Raw genomic sequence first — 17276 nt, 5'->3', positions numbered from 1 at the left:
TGTGCTATTGATCACTCACAGAACAGCAGCAATTATTTGTACGCATTTTTCTGCAACTCCCTCCTCCCCTCCCCTTTTTATAGCTATGTATGTAAGTATCTCAGCCTGAAATGTGGAAACATATTTCTTTATATGGTATCACGTATTTACAATCACAGATTCTAATTTGATATTCTACTTGTATCATGTTGTAAGATTATTATTATAATAATCCCCTGACCCTGGTCTATAGTTTCTCACCCTACCAAATCAGTATCCCTGCGCTATGCTGAGGAGGTCTAAAATACCGAAACAGCGCTGTCCATAGCTGGGAATCTGTTCCTTTTAGAATAGAAATACTAATTTGGCAATTAAATCCGCATCATGTTAGTAGGCTTATTAACTGAGTCATGCATGATGTTAAGGAGGCTATCCTCTAGAGGGCAGCATTCAGAGGCACTATTCTCCTAATTACATCCTGGAGAATAGATTTGCATATTTTTTACCTTCAATTTTATATACACTTCTATTTCCAACATTTCATTTTTTAATTTGATTTATAAAGTATGTGGTTCCCTTTAAATGTGACCTGTAGCTTAGGTAGTCTTATTATACAGGTGTTTACCTTCCATGGCATTGGTGAGAACACTGACTGCACTCACTGCCCGCTGTCTCTGAAACGGCACATCCATGTACTCTACGGAGAGTCGATGAGGCATCAGCAGCTGCATCTTACTCATTTCAAGGTCCGAAGGAGACATCTGTTAAATAAAAGAGTGATTTATGTATCCACCGCTCTATAAACAACAATCTCAAGGTATCTCTTATTATGTATATATTTATATTGCATTCTATATGCTTTAAACTGCACGTCGGGATTGTACATTCTAAGAGACCGGCATCTACATCACATTTAGCACTGCCACATATGTAAGGTTAAAGTTAGAACATTAAAGTTTCTATGCGCATAATATAAAAATATAACACCTAATATAAGACGTATTCTAGGTTTCCTGTCCCTGCTATCAAATATGTTACGATTTCTTAGAACTCTGAGCAAAAAATTCCAAAACAGCCATTGTGTTATCAGTGCACTCAGACGGGTATGGAGAGCTTTCAAGTGTGATATAGAATTCAGGGGATACAAGGCTAAATATTTCTAGGAATCGGATAAGAAGAGGAGACAAGTAGTGACACAAGCAACTGGCGAGAATACTAGTAATGGATGCAGGCAACCCAGATCATACACAGCTAATGGAAAGAGGATTTCTGATAGTGTGGACCTTGTCATTTCCAATTTTCTAAGTATTAATATTCTGATATATTATTATTTATTTCTCATAAAATTGTTACCAATGGGGCTACCAAGTTATTTTTCAATGTCAACACACTCCTTTTTTTTTTTTTTTTTTTTTTTAGTAAGTAAGGAAAGGGGAGTACCTAAAGAAAACCTATACATGTGCAAAGAAACCCCATGTAAATGTTCACCTTAGTATTTGCATTTCAACATTGCAGTTTATTGATATGAGCTTCATAATTCTAGGCATGATACAAGATGTACATATGTGGTTTCATGCGACCCCTATAGGATAATATTAGCTGTGACAAATGGGTGTCCCTATACAGTCTGATACTCTATAACGAAAGCTCACAATGTAAGGGCTAGTTCACACGGGCCAAAGGGGCAGATTTTGACAGTGGAATCCATGTCATAATCCGCCCCTTTACAATGGTGGTCTATGGAAAAAAAGAAGCGACCTGCCCTTTCTTCAGGCGGATTCCGCGGCACGCTGAGCCGCGGCTTCCGCCTGGCAGCTGCAACCTCCAGCGTCGGCCCATTCATTTGAGCCGACTCCGGGGTGGGGGAAGCTGCGACCGCGACATCGTGGCAGGCGGGTTTTGACCATATTTTGACTTGGCTCCCTGAGTCAAAATATGTTCAAAATCCGCCCCACTGTCCCCGTGTGAATGAGCCCTTAGACTTTGTAGAGATACACCCCTTTGCAAGAAGAATCGTAACACCCAGTTGTCAATTTAAACCGTATTAAATCTTAATTATAGTCTATGGGTCCGTGTGCTTTCACAGCACACCGCTTGCCAATGTGTTCGGTAGTCCATTTGGGTGGTCCCCATGCAGACTCCCCTGAACGGATTACCGACGTAGATGTGAACAAGGCCTTACTTGTCATTTTTGGTCAGAAAAATAATCTAAATTTGAAATCAACATTAAATCATTTTTTTTTTCAGTCCAAATGTAGTCGGTTTTTGTTGGGCTTTTAGTTCAGATAAGAAAAAAAATAAATTTCAGCGTTTCTTAGCAACTACTGGTGAGAAACAAGCCACATAAAGTGTCTGTATGCTGTCCATTTCTGGTCACTCAGCTGCCAACATGAATGGGTAATTCTAGTACGAAATTCAGACCAAAATAGTGCAGACTGCAACTTTCTTTACATGAAAAATTCCTCTACTGACCTTACGGTACGACATTCAGACGTGAAAATCATTTGCGTGAATAGGCTTTACAATGCAGTGCTCTAAGCAAAAAATATGCAGAATTTCTGTTTCATGGAAAACCATGTCTGTTTCTCGATTATAAAAAAAAGACAAGTCAGTACGTTTTTAGGCTAAAGTCTCACGGGACGTACTGCAGCAAAAAAGCCTCCCATTGACTTCAATGGGTTCCTTTTTGCAGAAAAAGGAACCCATTGAAGTCAATGGGAGGCTTTTTTTTCAGCGCTGAATCTGACGACGTTTTCCACACCAAAATCAGCACCATTTTCCTCTGTGTGAATACACACTTAGGGTAAGTCTACATGGGGTTTTTGAACCAGATTTTGACGTGGAATCCGCCTCAGAATCCGGCTCCAAAAAAACTTTTTTCCGCTAGCGTATTTTTGAAAAATAGAAGTGGCCTGACCTTTCTTGTCACAGTGTCCACGGCGCAACACTTCCTCCTGACTAGGCCCTTTCATTTGGGCCTAATCTGGAATGGAATGCCACGACTGGATGCCGGTGTACTGGATTCTAAGGCGGCCTTTGCGTCAAAATCCGGTCCAAAAAACAGTGAGTGAACTTACCCTTAGGGGGCCGATAAGAGGTCTCTTCCCAATATGAGGAGACCAGTACTACAAATAATAAATTATATTTGGGGGCCAGATGCAGAGTTTGCATTGGGCCCAGTAACTTCATGTTACGCCAAGGCTTTAGCCTCCTTGCACACAAACAACAGTCCGGGCCACAATATATGGAACAGGTCCTATTCTTGTACGATTTTGCAGCCCTGTTCTCGCGACTCCTATTCACTGAATGAAAGGGGCCGCGGGAGCATGGCCAGTGAACGGCTGTCACGCAGATTACATTTGTGCGTCCCCCATGCGTCGCCCATGCCGTTCGTTCACGGAAACCGGTTAGCACATGGTCGTGTGCATCTGGCTTAAGCCCACAAGGATGTGTGGTGCCCCTAAGTGCGATCTCCTGCACTTCTCCTGAAAGGTCAAAGATTTTTAAAAATCTTTTTTGATGGTTCCTTTGGCTGACTATTACAGTTTTTCTGCTTCTTTTTGCATGATATTCTGGTCATCTAGAACGGTGAAATCTAAATACAAGGAACACTTTCTTTTTTATCATGGAGCACAATATCAGAATTATTAATTTTATTATTATTATTATTATTATTATTATTATTATTACTACTATAAAATGTTAACACTGATGATGTTGGTGTTGCTGACACCGGTTGTCTTGCATGTTCTACAGATTGACATGGTTCCAATTGCATATTGCTCATGAAATGTTTGCCTTATATTTTGCTTCTGAAGCTTTCAATGCAAGCTCCGGACTACAGCAAAGCAGGTGGCGGGGAGAGAGATAGAGAGAGACTTGTATTATGTATTTGTTTTGTTTAAACATTCCTGTTCGTAGGAGGGAAATCGCTCCCATTCTAAGCCATAGGGAACATATGCTGGAGAGAGCAGCCCTCGTGTATGTAATCTGCTCCCACCTTCCTAAACAAACACACAAGGCTGGATTTAAGGCACATGTATAGGATTAAATGCATGTCCAGGTGGATTACAGGGTTTATTACAATATATCTAAATGGCTTCTAGAAAATGATAATAAATATTGACAGGCAATTGTTGCCTTTTATATAGCAATAAAAATTTTATAGCGGGAATGTAAATGCTGTAATTGGGTAGAGAAAGCGTTTGCTTAGTCTATAGAAGCGCGGGCTCCAGCTGTTTCTGATCAATTCCACTTGGAAATCTGAAGCTCTCTTCGCCTTGGTAGTTGCCTTGCTTATACGATATGTGCATTAAATGTTTCGACATTGCAAATATTAGCTTTTAACCTTTGAAATGAAATATTAGGATTACATTTTTGGAATATTATATTCCAAACTTATTAAAGATTCCAGTAGGGGGCATACTACACAGTGATTGTATGTCATAGGGTAACAGTAGGGCTGCTGCACTAACCACTCCATACTGATATCAGGACACAACAGCAAGCAATGCAGCACATGTGTAGTCTTGGAGATCGAAACACAGAACAACAAACCAGCTCTTTCTGTGCATTAATGGCAAGCTGGGATTCTTCTTCCTCTCCTCATTTACTTTCTGCTATAGGCAAGCATGCTGGACTGCGCTTGGCGCCATGATATGTAGGGCAGTTCTACTCAATATCCTGGCAGAAAAATCAAACTTCCTATGGAGGCAGCTTAAGAAATACTCAGAGGGATTTATTTCCTACTTCAGTCCTAATGAAGTCATGTCAATTTTCTGGTGTACATTATAAAAATAAATTTGTTAGGTTGAAGCGTCCCTGTCCAAGCCCTCCTTGCTGCCTTGCCCTGTTGCGCCCACTTTTACAAAGCGTGGTAAGCAAGGCACATAATAAAAGATGCGGCACAAGAAAGGACTGTGCACCATAAGAGGAGTCACAATTACACCCATCTACGCCAGGGAGCCAGATGGGTTAATAAAATCCTCAGAGTGTTTTGAAAATTTTGAACACTTTTTTTTTTTTTTGCTGCATTTTTTTGTTACTAAATGTTACTTACAAACCTATGGCAAAATATTAGAAAAAAAACATTTGGGGGAATTTTTTTAGCCATTTTGGGGTCAAATTTATTTGAGATTTTCTCTGACGCTAGGTTCACACGAGCGCCTGGAGTCCGTTCTGAGCTTTCTGTCAGACCGGGTCCGGCCATGAGTGCCGGTGAGCGTTTTATGCTCTCCGCCGTGAAACCGTTTTTTTAAACCGGACACAGAGTACTGCATGTCCGACTTTGTGTCCGATTTTAAAAAACTGTTTCGTAGCGGAGAGCATAAAACGCTCACCGCCGCTCACGGCCGGACATCTTTCAAGCCCATTCGAATGAATGGGTATGAAAGAGTCCTGCAGATTTCCGTCTCCTACTCAGTCTTGTGCAGGAAATGGAAACCTGCATGAACGGAGACCGGGCGCAGATGTGAACGAGCCTTTACAGGTATGTCTTTGCAAAAAAAAACAAAAAACTGTGATACAAATATCACAAGATAAAATATCCCATAAAAATGCTTAAAAAGACAAATAGAAAAATCTATTGCAGTAAATGATTGTATTTCCCATAATATAACCATTCCATGCCGTCTTCTCTTATAACTCTGTGTGGTGCTGTACCTCCAATAAAATGAATAAAGTGACAACAGGGCGTTACTAGTTGGGTTGTAAAATACGCAGAACCGCAGCGTTTTATAGTCCCTGCAAAGTGGATGGGGTTCTAGCGAATCCCACCACCACATTGCAAAAAAACACTTGCAGCGGAAATGCTGTGATTTACAAAACTGTTGCTTTTTTGGAAATCACAGCATGTCTATTATACCTATGGAAAAGCCAGTCGGTGGTTTCCCTATAGGTATAATTGAAGCAGAAAGTCTGCAGGGGAAAATTCTGTGGACTTTCCATGAAAAACTGCAATGCATTTCCGCAGCGGCACGCTACATGGGGCCTTAACCTTAAAGAGAACCTTTCGCCATGTCCTCCAACTCTAGTTCATTTATTAAAGTTATTAAAGTTTCTTATAGTCACCTACACTATTAATGTATGAAAGGTTATTTTATAATTGTAGGCATACATGGAAAAAATTGTCACCAGATCTGAATATTTTAGTGTTTTGTTCCAAATCCATTCATCGGGGGAAGGGGGGGGGGGGGTGTCATTGGTGGGCATATAATACTGTGGAGGGCACTGGTGGGCATATAAGGGGGGTTGCCGGACGAAAGTTTGCATCTGGGCCCACAACGCACTTGTTACGCCCTGAGTAAACCTATGCATAAATGTGAAAACAGAGGCGTGTAGAAGTATGGTAGGGCAACATAGACATTTAGAGATGCCATCTGAAAGACCCATACAACTACAAAGTTGTGAGGAGTCCTAATGAAGTCGTGTGCATGAACCCATATGCAAAGGTACTGTATGTAAACCGCATTTATACATATATATAGAAATGTTTCTGGAGGTTCTATATGAGATAAATAGGACATTACAGATTACAGTTATTATTCCTACCAAGGAACATTACATTCTATCGCCCAGATTGCGAGGGACAACAGACTACATAAAACTAGATATGGCAGAGACAAATAGTCTTTGGTTCAGTTGTACATAATAATGTACTAACCAACATGGGAAAGGAGAAAAAAACAAGAAATTATCAAATGACACAAACAAGTAGAAGGAAAACAGCGATCCCGACAGACAAATAATATGAAGCAGTGACTGGAAGGCTGGGTTACTATTCTCACAATTACCAGAGGTGAGAAAAGCCATGCAATTCTCAGCTGCTGGGATAAGACTCTCTTTCTTGAGTTTGGAAAGCTGTTTTCTGAAATCTAATAATTATTTAAGAACGTGCAAAAAAAACCTCATAGCAAATTTTATTACATAGAATCAGACAATAGGCATCTATTGTTGATCCAGATTGGAATAAGCGTGGAGAATCATAATGTATAGAAATCATGTACTCACCGAGGCCTGGTTCGGGAAAATCGCTTGGGAACCCCCCAACCAGAAACCTATACGCATTAAAAAGTGATTAGCTAAGAAACCACACGGACCCCATAGACTATAATGGGGTCCGTGTGGTGTCCGTGTGGTTTGTGCATGAAATATGCGGAGAGAAAAGTGCTGCTTGCAGTCCTTTGGATAAGAGAAATGTAGTTTCTATAAGCAATACTTCTACAGGGTGGACCAAAAGTATGGATCCACCCAGGGTGGGTCATATACATGGATCCACCCAGATACCAGCAACTAATCCATTTGATCTGGGTGTATCCATGCTTATGGCCCCAACATGGGTGTATCCATACTTATAGCCCACCCTAGGTGTGTCCATACTTATGGCCCACCCTGTATTTTGTTGTTGCTACCTACACCAAAAAATTGTATGTATTGTCCACCATGTTTAGCGTCACTTTTGGTTTTCATAAATGTCAATAGACAACCCCTATTACCAAGATATTCAGTAGATTTTGCCTGTGGATGATACCCTTGTCAAGAAACTATGGTTCTGTCATGTTTCAGTAACATGGTAGCCTTAGTCAGACAAAAAGTTGATGGAGCTTTAAGCCAGTAAAATAAGAGGCCACTTAAAGCTATAAATATGACCGATGACATCGCCATCTTCAATCTTTAATTTGTTTGTTTATCATTTTGCTTCTAATATTACCCAGAATAGCAGCAATGCAGGCAACGGATAATTGACATAATGACTGAGGGATATAGCGATAAGAAAGATCGCAGACAAATGGGGGGAGACGGTCTACAAGGTGACTTGAGGTTACAAGAAATTTCTATCAATAGCACAAGTTGCTTTCAGATGAGTCTGCGCCATTCACACTTAATATTCCAGCCCTAATACCTGAACAGAACCCTTCCCATTTACAGTCATGTACTGTGATTATGTCTGCGCATTCAAGCAGATCAAAGATCAAAGAGGGCGCCCCACAGGTCCTATTGTGCCCCATGGAAAGGGTGGTCTTTTCTCCATTTGATCCTATTCCACAAAGCCTGTGTGACCCTATGCAAGCTTTCTCCTTTCTTTAGACACAGGGACCTTGAAAAACAAGTAAAAGGGACATTGAATGGAAGGTATAAGGACGGAGTCCAATTTGGATATGTGCTAAGGTGACCCAATGCAATGTCAGGCAGCAGATGCAAAAGCAAGTATGATGGAAGGTCTGTCTTGTAATGACGGGTTAGAAAAATCAGGCTTGTTTAGCTTGGAAAAAAATCTTATAAGTGATTTAATTTACTTGTGAAAGTCTTCAGTAATGAACAAAAATGTAACCAGGTAGTATGGAAAACAACTTAGCAAAGTGAGAATTCTTGCAAAATAGTTTAAAGGGATCCTATCATTCACACACTATTTTTTCTAGGTACCTTGTCGGAATAGCCTTAAGAAAGATTATTCGTCTCCTACCTTTCGTTGTCTTCTCCGTGCCACCATTCGCCTACAATCCCGGGTTCTTGTCGGTATGCAAATTAGCTCTCTTGCAGCACTGGGAGCGGGCCCCAGCGCTCAAACAATACTGTGCAAGCGGCCATTTTCTCGTGGCTTGTGGGCATGTGCAGTCTGCTCTGCCCAAGGCCCGAGGCCTAGAAGGTATAAGCCACCACTGGAAGAAGAGGCTGAAGAGGACTCTCCTGACGAAGATGGAAGCGGCGCTGTTTGAGCACTGGGGCCCGCCCCCAATGCTGCGAGAGAGCTAATTTGCATACCGACAAGAACCGGGATTGTAGGCGAACGGTGGCACGGAGAAGACAGCGAAAGGTAGGAGACGAATAGTCTTTCTAAAGGCTATTCCAACGTGGTACCTAGAAAAAATAGTGTGTGAATGATAGGATCCCTTTAATTATTTTTGTCAATTAATACAATAAATAAACAAATTTGAAATCTAAATCCTATCAATATTTGGTGTGACCGCTCTGTGGAGGTGGAGTCTTGGAAGTGATGATACGACCCCCGCACAGCCCAGATCTCATCCTCATCCAGTCTGTCTTGGATGACATGAAGAGATAGAAGGATTGGAGCAAGCCTACATCCACAGAAGAACTGTGCCGAGATCTCCAAAATGGCGGGAACAACCTCCCTGCCGAGTTCCTTAAAAACTGCCTGCAGGTTTACCAAGAAAATCTGATGGAAGGCAAAGGGCAAAGCTCACACCAAATATTGATGGGATTTAGATTTCTCTTTTCCTCATTCACTTTACTTTGTTCCTTATTCACTTACTTTGCAGAATTTTTTCCACACCTGTCTAAAACTTTTGCATAATATTGTAGTTGGGGTTAGTATAAAGATTGGAGCTCAACTGATCTGCTCTGTTTCCACTGCTCCCATTTGCTGTTACGGGAATTACAGTTGTGTGCAATGTCACTTGCTGCAATACCTGTTTCTGTCCATCCTGCCCTGGTGCCCAAGATTTGTAGACAATTATTCCCATCTCATACTGGATTTGGAGTTCCCCTTTAGCTTGAAGGAAGCATGTCTTTGTTCAACCTACTGTATGTAACCATATTATGCTTCTGTGTATTCCCTGCTCACCTTATATATCAGATATAGGGAACTGATGTCTTCAGCTACATAGGATACACTGCGTCCCTTGTTCACTTGCCCAATAGCCATTTAATGACATATACAACATAATAATGCAATGACAATAAAAGTTACTTATAGCCTTCAGCAGAAAGAACGTATATATAGTAGCTGTACAATGAAGGTTAAAGGCACAGTCCAGTGATCATTACAGCTACTTTGTGGCTCCATATACGTTCATTGTGATCAATATTATTGATAGATCACTAATGCACTCTATGAGAGACATGATAACATGAATCAGCAGCGAGCAAGGTCCATAAAAGTCACCAAGACTGCTTGGTGAAAAAGATATATTTTCTAGCTTGAGTTAGATAAAATACTATATTTGACAATGGCTATAATCCATAATACTTTTACAAAATTAGGAAATTTCGCTCAAGTTCTCTCTGACAGTTGTGCCCAGAATTGCTGGCTATAGGCAATGCTATCTCTTCAGTGGTTGTGATGGCCTCTTGTCATATTTGTTAAAGGGGCTATATCATTGGTAAAAGTCATTTTTAATTAAGGACATACTTGCATAGCCTTTAAAAACACATACCTTTTGTATGGAAATCGCCTCAGTAGTTTTTGAATGAGCCTGTTTTTTTTTTGTTTTTTTTATTCATATGTTAATTAACCTCCAGAAGTGTCCCTTAGACCCTGAGCCGATACAGACTGAGCGTCCACAGCCTAGAGATTGAAACGGGGCAGCACAGGCAGAAGTACGAGCCACGGCAGAACAGACTGTGCCAGCACTGTGACCAGGGGGCCCTAGAAGACGAGACCCACTTCCTGCTATACTGCACTAAATACTTAGCTGTGAGGGCCGTCTACTACCAAAGACTCTCCACCCACATCCCAGATATCATATCTGCAGACGAGAAGAGGAAACTCTACATCTTACTGGGAGAAGAAGAGGCCACTGTGGAGATCGCTGCCCAATACGTGTCCAGCTGTCACCAAACAAGAGGAAGATGAGACGCATGGACTATCAAACCCCCCCCCCCCATAGACTATTAAACCCCCCCTAAGCCCCCCATCACCTGTCTACCCCATGCCCACCGACACCAAAACGTCCCAAACAAGAACGAGGAGACCCTAAAGACACTCAAACCCCCAACCCACGAACCCCGTACCCATCCCCCTCCACCACCCCCAACCCTCTTTTTGCTTTGGCAACACCAAACGTTCTATTCTTTGGTAATGCTAATAAAGCTCATTTGTATCTTGTATCTTGTCTGTTATCACAGTCTGCTATTCTCTATGTGTGTGAGAGCAGAGAGATGGGTTATCAGCACAGCAGCCTCTCTCATACACATAGAGAATAGCAGACAGTTCTGGAGTGTACAGAGGAGGCCAATTAACATATGAATAAAAACAGACTTATTTAAAAACTACTGAGGCAATTTACATACAAAAGGTAGGTGTGAAATAGCCTTTCTAAAGGCTATGCAAGGGTGTGCTTAGCTAAAAATGACCTTTCCCAATGATAGAGCCCCTTTAAGCTATGGAAGACCACACACTTGAGCTACTTGATAGCCAAATGGCAGCTGTTGCTCCCAAATCCCTTAAACTGGTCATACAACCAACATGTACCTTATACATACACATACTCAGCTCACATGCCTGTCAAGAGAGGGTTAAGACATTCCATCCACATTAGGTCAATGATGGTGAACCTTTTAGAGACCGAGTGCCCAAACTACAACCCAAAACCCACTAATTTATCACAAAGTGCCAATATGGGAATTTAACCTTAATACTGTGCAGATCCACAAATATGGACAATTACAGACCCGCAAAATAAGGTCGTGTGAATGGGGCTTTACAGACCTTTCAGTGATACAAACAACTTTGTACTGCATTTTGTATAATTTTGAACAATTAATGTTCACTATTTACATAGCACAGGATCTGTTTTATAGTGACCGTGCAATGTTACTATGACCTGTAATAATGTCACATGTCTGCTATTCAACAGATACTGTGTGATATAAATAGTGAAGGGACCCCTACCCCAATCTGCTCCACAGTGGGCCCCACACAGTCCAATCTGCTCTACAGTGGCCTACACACAGTATAATCTGCTCCACAGTCACCCCCCCACACACACACACACAGTATATTCTGCTCCACAGTAGCCCCCACACAGTATAATCTGCTCCACAGTAGTCCCCACACAGTATAATTTGCTCTACAGTGGCCCCAACACAGTATAATCTGTTCCACAGATGGGTGCCCACAGAGAGGGCTCTGAGTGCCACCTCTGGCATCCGTGCCATAGGTTCGCCATCACGGCATTAGGTGGTTGACCGGTTGAGTTCAGCCTACATACATAATGAATATCCTAAGTCTGACCATACACGTGAGATACCTGTCAACCAACAATTAACATTCTCAATTCTCTCATACACATGCACAAAGAATGCGGTTGAGCAAGCATATGTTCTTAATAGCAAGAGGTGAGAAAGCCACTATCTTCCTGAGAACCAAAGCAACGGTCATGTTGAAATCCAACATCACCGACCCTTTTGTCTCCCATTATCTGCCATGTGGAGAGAGTTGACAGGCTTCCAAATTGGTAGGTTCAATCTATGGGTAGGTTCATTCTATTCTGTGTGCCAGCTTAAATGGAGTCTATCAGTGGAATCCAGCATATTAACCCCATCCTAAAGATAGATAGGTTAGGGTCAAGTGAGTATTTTCCCAGTGTGAATCGGTGCCTGTTTTGCAGAGATATCATTATTTTTGTCAATATGCAAATGAGCTCTTTTGAGCAATGAGGACATTGTTGCTTAGCTCTTTGGTGCAATGTCCATGCCCTTATTGCTCCAAAGAGTTCATCTGTATGTTGAGAAAAAAGCAATATACTGGCAATGGAGGCACTGATTCACAGAGGGACAACATGGTTTGTTTCAGGTGACCTTAACTAATCTAACTGCAGGGCTGGGTTTGTACGATGGGTTCTGGTGACTGACTCCCTTTAGGCTGAGGCCCCACGTTGCAGAAACGCAGCTTATTCTGTTGCAGATTTTGTTGCGGTTTTTTGAGCCAAAGCCAAGAATGGCTACAAAAGGAATGAGAAATATATAGGAAGCTCAATCCATATAGATGCACAATACATTCCTGACTTTGGCTCAAAAAAACACAGCAAAATCTGCAACAAAAAAAGCTGCATTTCCGCAACGTGGGGCTTTAGCCATTGGGTCCATTCACACGGAGTAACGTGCCACGTGATGTGGCACGTATATGGCGTGTGAGACTTTGAGTGCCGTAAAAGCTCCCATTGATTTCAATGGGAGCCTGGATCGTATACGCCGCGTTATTTTGCGGCCGTGATTTTGCGGCCGCAAATTCATGGCCGCAAAATAACGCGGCGTATATGATCCAGGCTCCCATTGAAATCAATGGGAGCTTTTACGGCACTCAAAGTCTCACACGCCATATACGTGCCACATCACGCAGCACGTTACTCCATGTGAATGGACCCTTAAGGTCATTCCCTTATAGTCATATCAAGCTAACTTGCAAAGTTCTACTTTGGGATTATCTTACAGTGTATAATGTAGCATTACAGAATGTACATATTCTAGCAGTTGCGTTTCTGTACCTTTTTTTCAAAAGGAAATATATATGTACAATATAATTTATTTATTTTTTTTTTTAAAAAAGACCTGTATATGTCATTTACAATAGGTATGGTACTCGGGATGTTACCTAGTTCTATTTTTCCTCCCTGACCACCCAACCCAAGGGTGATGTAAGGGTGAGCCCATCACTGAGCTACTACCAGGCTTTGCCCTGAGCTCCCGGACCCTTAGGGAGCCTTTACATGGAGTAAACGCGCGTGTATTTTTGCAAAATACACGTGTAAAAATAAGACTCCCATTGACTTCAATGATATTTTTTACACCTGTAAAATGTCATTGAAGTCAATGGGAGTCTTATTTTTACACATGTATTTTGTAAAAATACACGCGCGTTTACTCCATGTAAAGGCTCCCTTACTTAGTTAAACACTTAGTAGACTACTATAGTCAGTCAGTGGCAAAAAGTCAAAATTTGTCCGGTTTGGTCCAAATTTCATTTCTAGTAAATTGTGTTATGATAGGCTATTACTACTTGCAATATAAAGAACTCAAATTCCTAGAAACCGATTCTGACAAAACCTTCATTGTGGTAATGTGAAATGTGTGGTTTTCTGTAGATGCTTGAGTGCAATTCTGATCAGTTTCATGATAATACATTTGGGGCACATAAAAGAATTCCTAATGATACGCCGGGAAAGATATTTCTCTCTAGAGACAAAGAAAAGTGAGTCAAGTGTAGGAAGACAAAGCGCAAGCTCGCGGTTCACACAGCAGATGGCAGGTGTATTTTATATCAACTCTAGATCTCTCATGGCTGGTGTGATCTCTTCACTGAAGGATTAAGATAAATTTGCAGATATTTCTCATATGGGCTTAAACTGGGTTTGCAGTGCAACGATACTACCAAGTCTTGTTTTATAGAGAACCTGTCATATGAAAAATGTAATCCTGTGTGCATGATATAGAGCAGGTGGAGCTGAGGGGGATAGGGGTATACTTTGGTCTCTGCTCTGCTCATTCTGGGCTTAGGAATCCATTAGGCAGTCCTAAACAGTGACCGACAGTTCTCTTTTTATAGAAGGAAGTCTGACAATCACTTTATAAGACCGCCCACTGGACTCGTATGAATAGAAAGCACAGGGGTGTCAATTATTACATTACTAGTTCTGCGGAAACGTTTCCTATAAATCTATATGTATCAATAATAACTCTTTAATATACTGCCTGAAGATTGGATTGCACTTTCAACGTGACGGGTTCTATTAAGTAAAAGGAAAGGAAGAAATATTTGCTGTAAAATAGAGGAAATGGGAAAAATTGACCTAAGCTAAACCCCACGTAGCGAGACAGCAGAAAAACGCTGCGGAAAAAGCACAACAGAAAAGCATCACTTTTTTTTTTTTTTTCTGTAACGTTTTACATTGCACTTTCACAGAGTTTTCCTCTATGGACTCTTTTTTTTTTTTTAATGTAGATTGTGAGCCCCATATAGGGATCACAATGTATATTTTTATTTTTTTTTCCTATCAGTATGTCTTTTGTAGAAAGGGAGGAAATCCATGCAAACACGGGGAGAACACAAACTCCTTGCAGATAATATTCCTGGCGGGATTGAAACCCAGGACCCCAGCACTGCAAGACTGCAGTACTAACCACTGGGCCACCGTGTTGCCCCTTCCTCTGTGGACTTTGTGACCCTTTTATATTATATAGAAGACGTTTCCTCAAGTACAGTATACGCTGCGATTTTCCACTGCAGAATTTTTTCTGCAATGTGTGGATGGGATAAACTATAATGGGGTCCGCATGAATTCTGCCTAAAAAATACGGAGAGAGAAGTCCTGCTTACTTGCCGGACTATTCTCACTGCATTTTTAAGCAGAATGGGGAACAGGATATCTGAACGGACTACAGACACAGGTGTGAACCTAGCTTAAGATTGGTTGTCAAGAACCCAATAAGATGTACTGGTATTTGTGGCCACTACTTGCATGTAAGGCAGGGCTACATGGCCACTTTAGCCATGATTCCTGCCATGAGACCAAAGATTGCCGAGTTGACCATCAATCCCTTCATTAATTTTAGTAAATGCAGTCACATTGCAACCACAAGGGTGCTGCGAGTTCCAGGGGCAAAAAAAAACTGATCAGTGTTCGAAATAAATAGCAGTTGTATTGTTGGTCTATATGTTGCAGATACCAAGTGTCACGTGTTGTTAACAGTTTTGTCAAATTTTCAAAACCTGTGGTCCCCGTGTAGACTGATACTGATAATCCATGGATAGTCTGTTGTGCTTGTAATCCCTCTAGGAAGTGCCATAAAAAAATACTAATATCTCTCTACATGGCGATATTTATAGTTCATTGTGTAACAGAAAAATTATTTGAAACATGGCAGCCTAACTTCATCTCCCTGCCAGATAGGGGGCTGTGCGATTTCTGTGGGGTCACTTCATTGCAAAGTTTTTTGATTTTTGGAAGTGTTAATGCTTACATCTAAACTCAATCTACAGTGCACAGAATAAGAAATACGCAGGGGTTGTTTACAACGTCATAGCCCAACCTACCACTATTAATCTTAGAGAAGGGAGGAAAAAAATAAACATCAGTTATTATATTATGCAGGGTGCCATTCAGGAAGCAGATAAGGGTAAGTTCACACGGGGGTTTTTGGATCGGAACTAGAGGCGGAGGCCGCCTCAGATTCCGATCCAAAAACCGTGTAGCCGCGACTGAAAGCTGGTGCACTGCACTGGCATCCACCCGCACACTCTTCTCTGGATTAGGCCCAAGGAATGGGCCTAGCCCGGGGAAGGGTGTGTCTTCAGGCCGAATCGCGAGGTGACTCGGCCTGAAGAATGAGCACCTCGCTTCTTTTTTCCAGGACCCGGAAGAAATGGCTCCTGGAAAAAAGACCTGAGAGGCTCCCGTTGATTTCAATGGGTGCTGACTTTTTGGTCAGGGTTTTGAGGCGAATACGGCTTCAAATCCCTGACCAAAAAACTCTGTGTGAACTTACCCTAACTGTTTTTTTAAGCAGATTGGGTTTCCGTTTTTCAGCTCCCCAAGAGCACCCAAAGAGCGGAAACCCAAGTGCTTGTGTGAACCTAGAGTTATAGTAAAAAGAAACATCAGGTGGGCCAATGTGACCAGAGTTATTATATTATGCAGGGTACCATTCAGGAGGTGGATAACTTGTTTTTAAGCAGATTGGGTTTCCGTTTCTCAGGTTCCCAAGAGGATCCCAAAGAGGGGAAACCCAAGCGCATGTGTGAACCTAGAGTTATAGTAAAAAGAAACATCAGGTGGGGCGATGAAGGGAAAAATAAACAGGCCCTGAAACTTTGGCGGGCCTCTCCGCCATATAGTGAGACAAGTGTTGGATCAGAGTAGGATACTAAGATTTTGGATTTGGGTTTGGACTGCACAAAGTGGACCTGATCATAAAAAATATAAATTTGATAAATATTTAAATAGTCTTATCTAGGTTCACACCAGCATTGCCTGTCCATTGGTCTGGTCCTTCAGCGGATCAGACCAACAGACAAGTGGATTGCTACAATAGCAGATACTTATGGAGCCCGGTGGACCCTGTTGACTATAATGGGGTCCATTGGGTGTCTGGTGTTTTAAAACTGAAACCATATTTTCATTCACCGACTTCGAGTGGACATTGTAAGGAAGTCTCCCTGCACAAATGTGAACGTAGCCTTATAAAGAACAGAAAAGAGCAGAATACATTGTATTTTACCATAGTGTCTATCACGGCCTCCCTCGTCTAGTGTATCATAGGCTCTTATATATACTATACTAGTTGTATGAGGCACTCGCCATTCATGATGACAACAACACACTTTATATAGAAGCGTTCTTGTGAAATGTAACCTCTGACATAACTGAGGAACCTCACAATGTGACAATAGGCGAGGAATATGAGCAGCACGAGGTAGATGAAACGGCTCTACAAACAGCATTTCTATATTTACTTCCACATAGTTTCTCTGGTGTTGTGCTAAGCTGCCCTTCTGCTGCCTCTTCAGAATGAATGTGAGACAAAGGGCTCCCTGCCACTTGGCTTTCAAATCCAGAACA

At 41.6% G+C, this 17276-nt stretch overlaps 1 protein-coding gene across 2 annotated transcripts in view; it reads right to left on the bottom strand.

Moving 5' to 3' along the window:
* LOC142200863 (sodium channel protein type 5 subunit alpha-like) overlaps window positions 1-17276 on the bottom strand; it is a 415975-nt gene that overhangs the window by 191715 nt on the left and 206984 nt on the right. For both annotated transcript variants that reach the window (XM_075271516.1, XM_075271515.1), the window contains one exon: window positions 605-740. In XM_075271516.1, the coding sequence (XP_075127617.1) occupies window positions 605-740 (136 nt within the window). The remainder of the gene's footprint in view (window positions 1-604; window positions 741-17276) is intronic.

This window comes from Leptodactylus fuscus, chromosome 4 (genome assembly GCF_031893055.1).
Source record: "Leptodactylus fuscus isolate aLepFus1 chromosome 4, aLepFus1.hap2, whole genome shotgun sequence".
NCBI lineage: Eukaryota > Metazoa > Chordata > Amphibia > Anura > Leptodactylidae > Leptodactylus > Leptodactylus fuscus.
The sequence above is the reverse complement of the archived record's forward strand: the minus strand, read 5'-3'. Positions and strand labels throughout refer to the sequence as shown.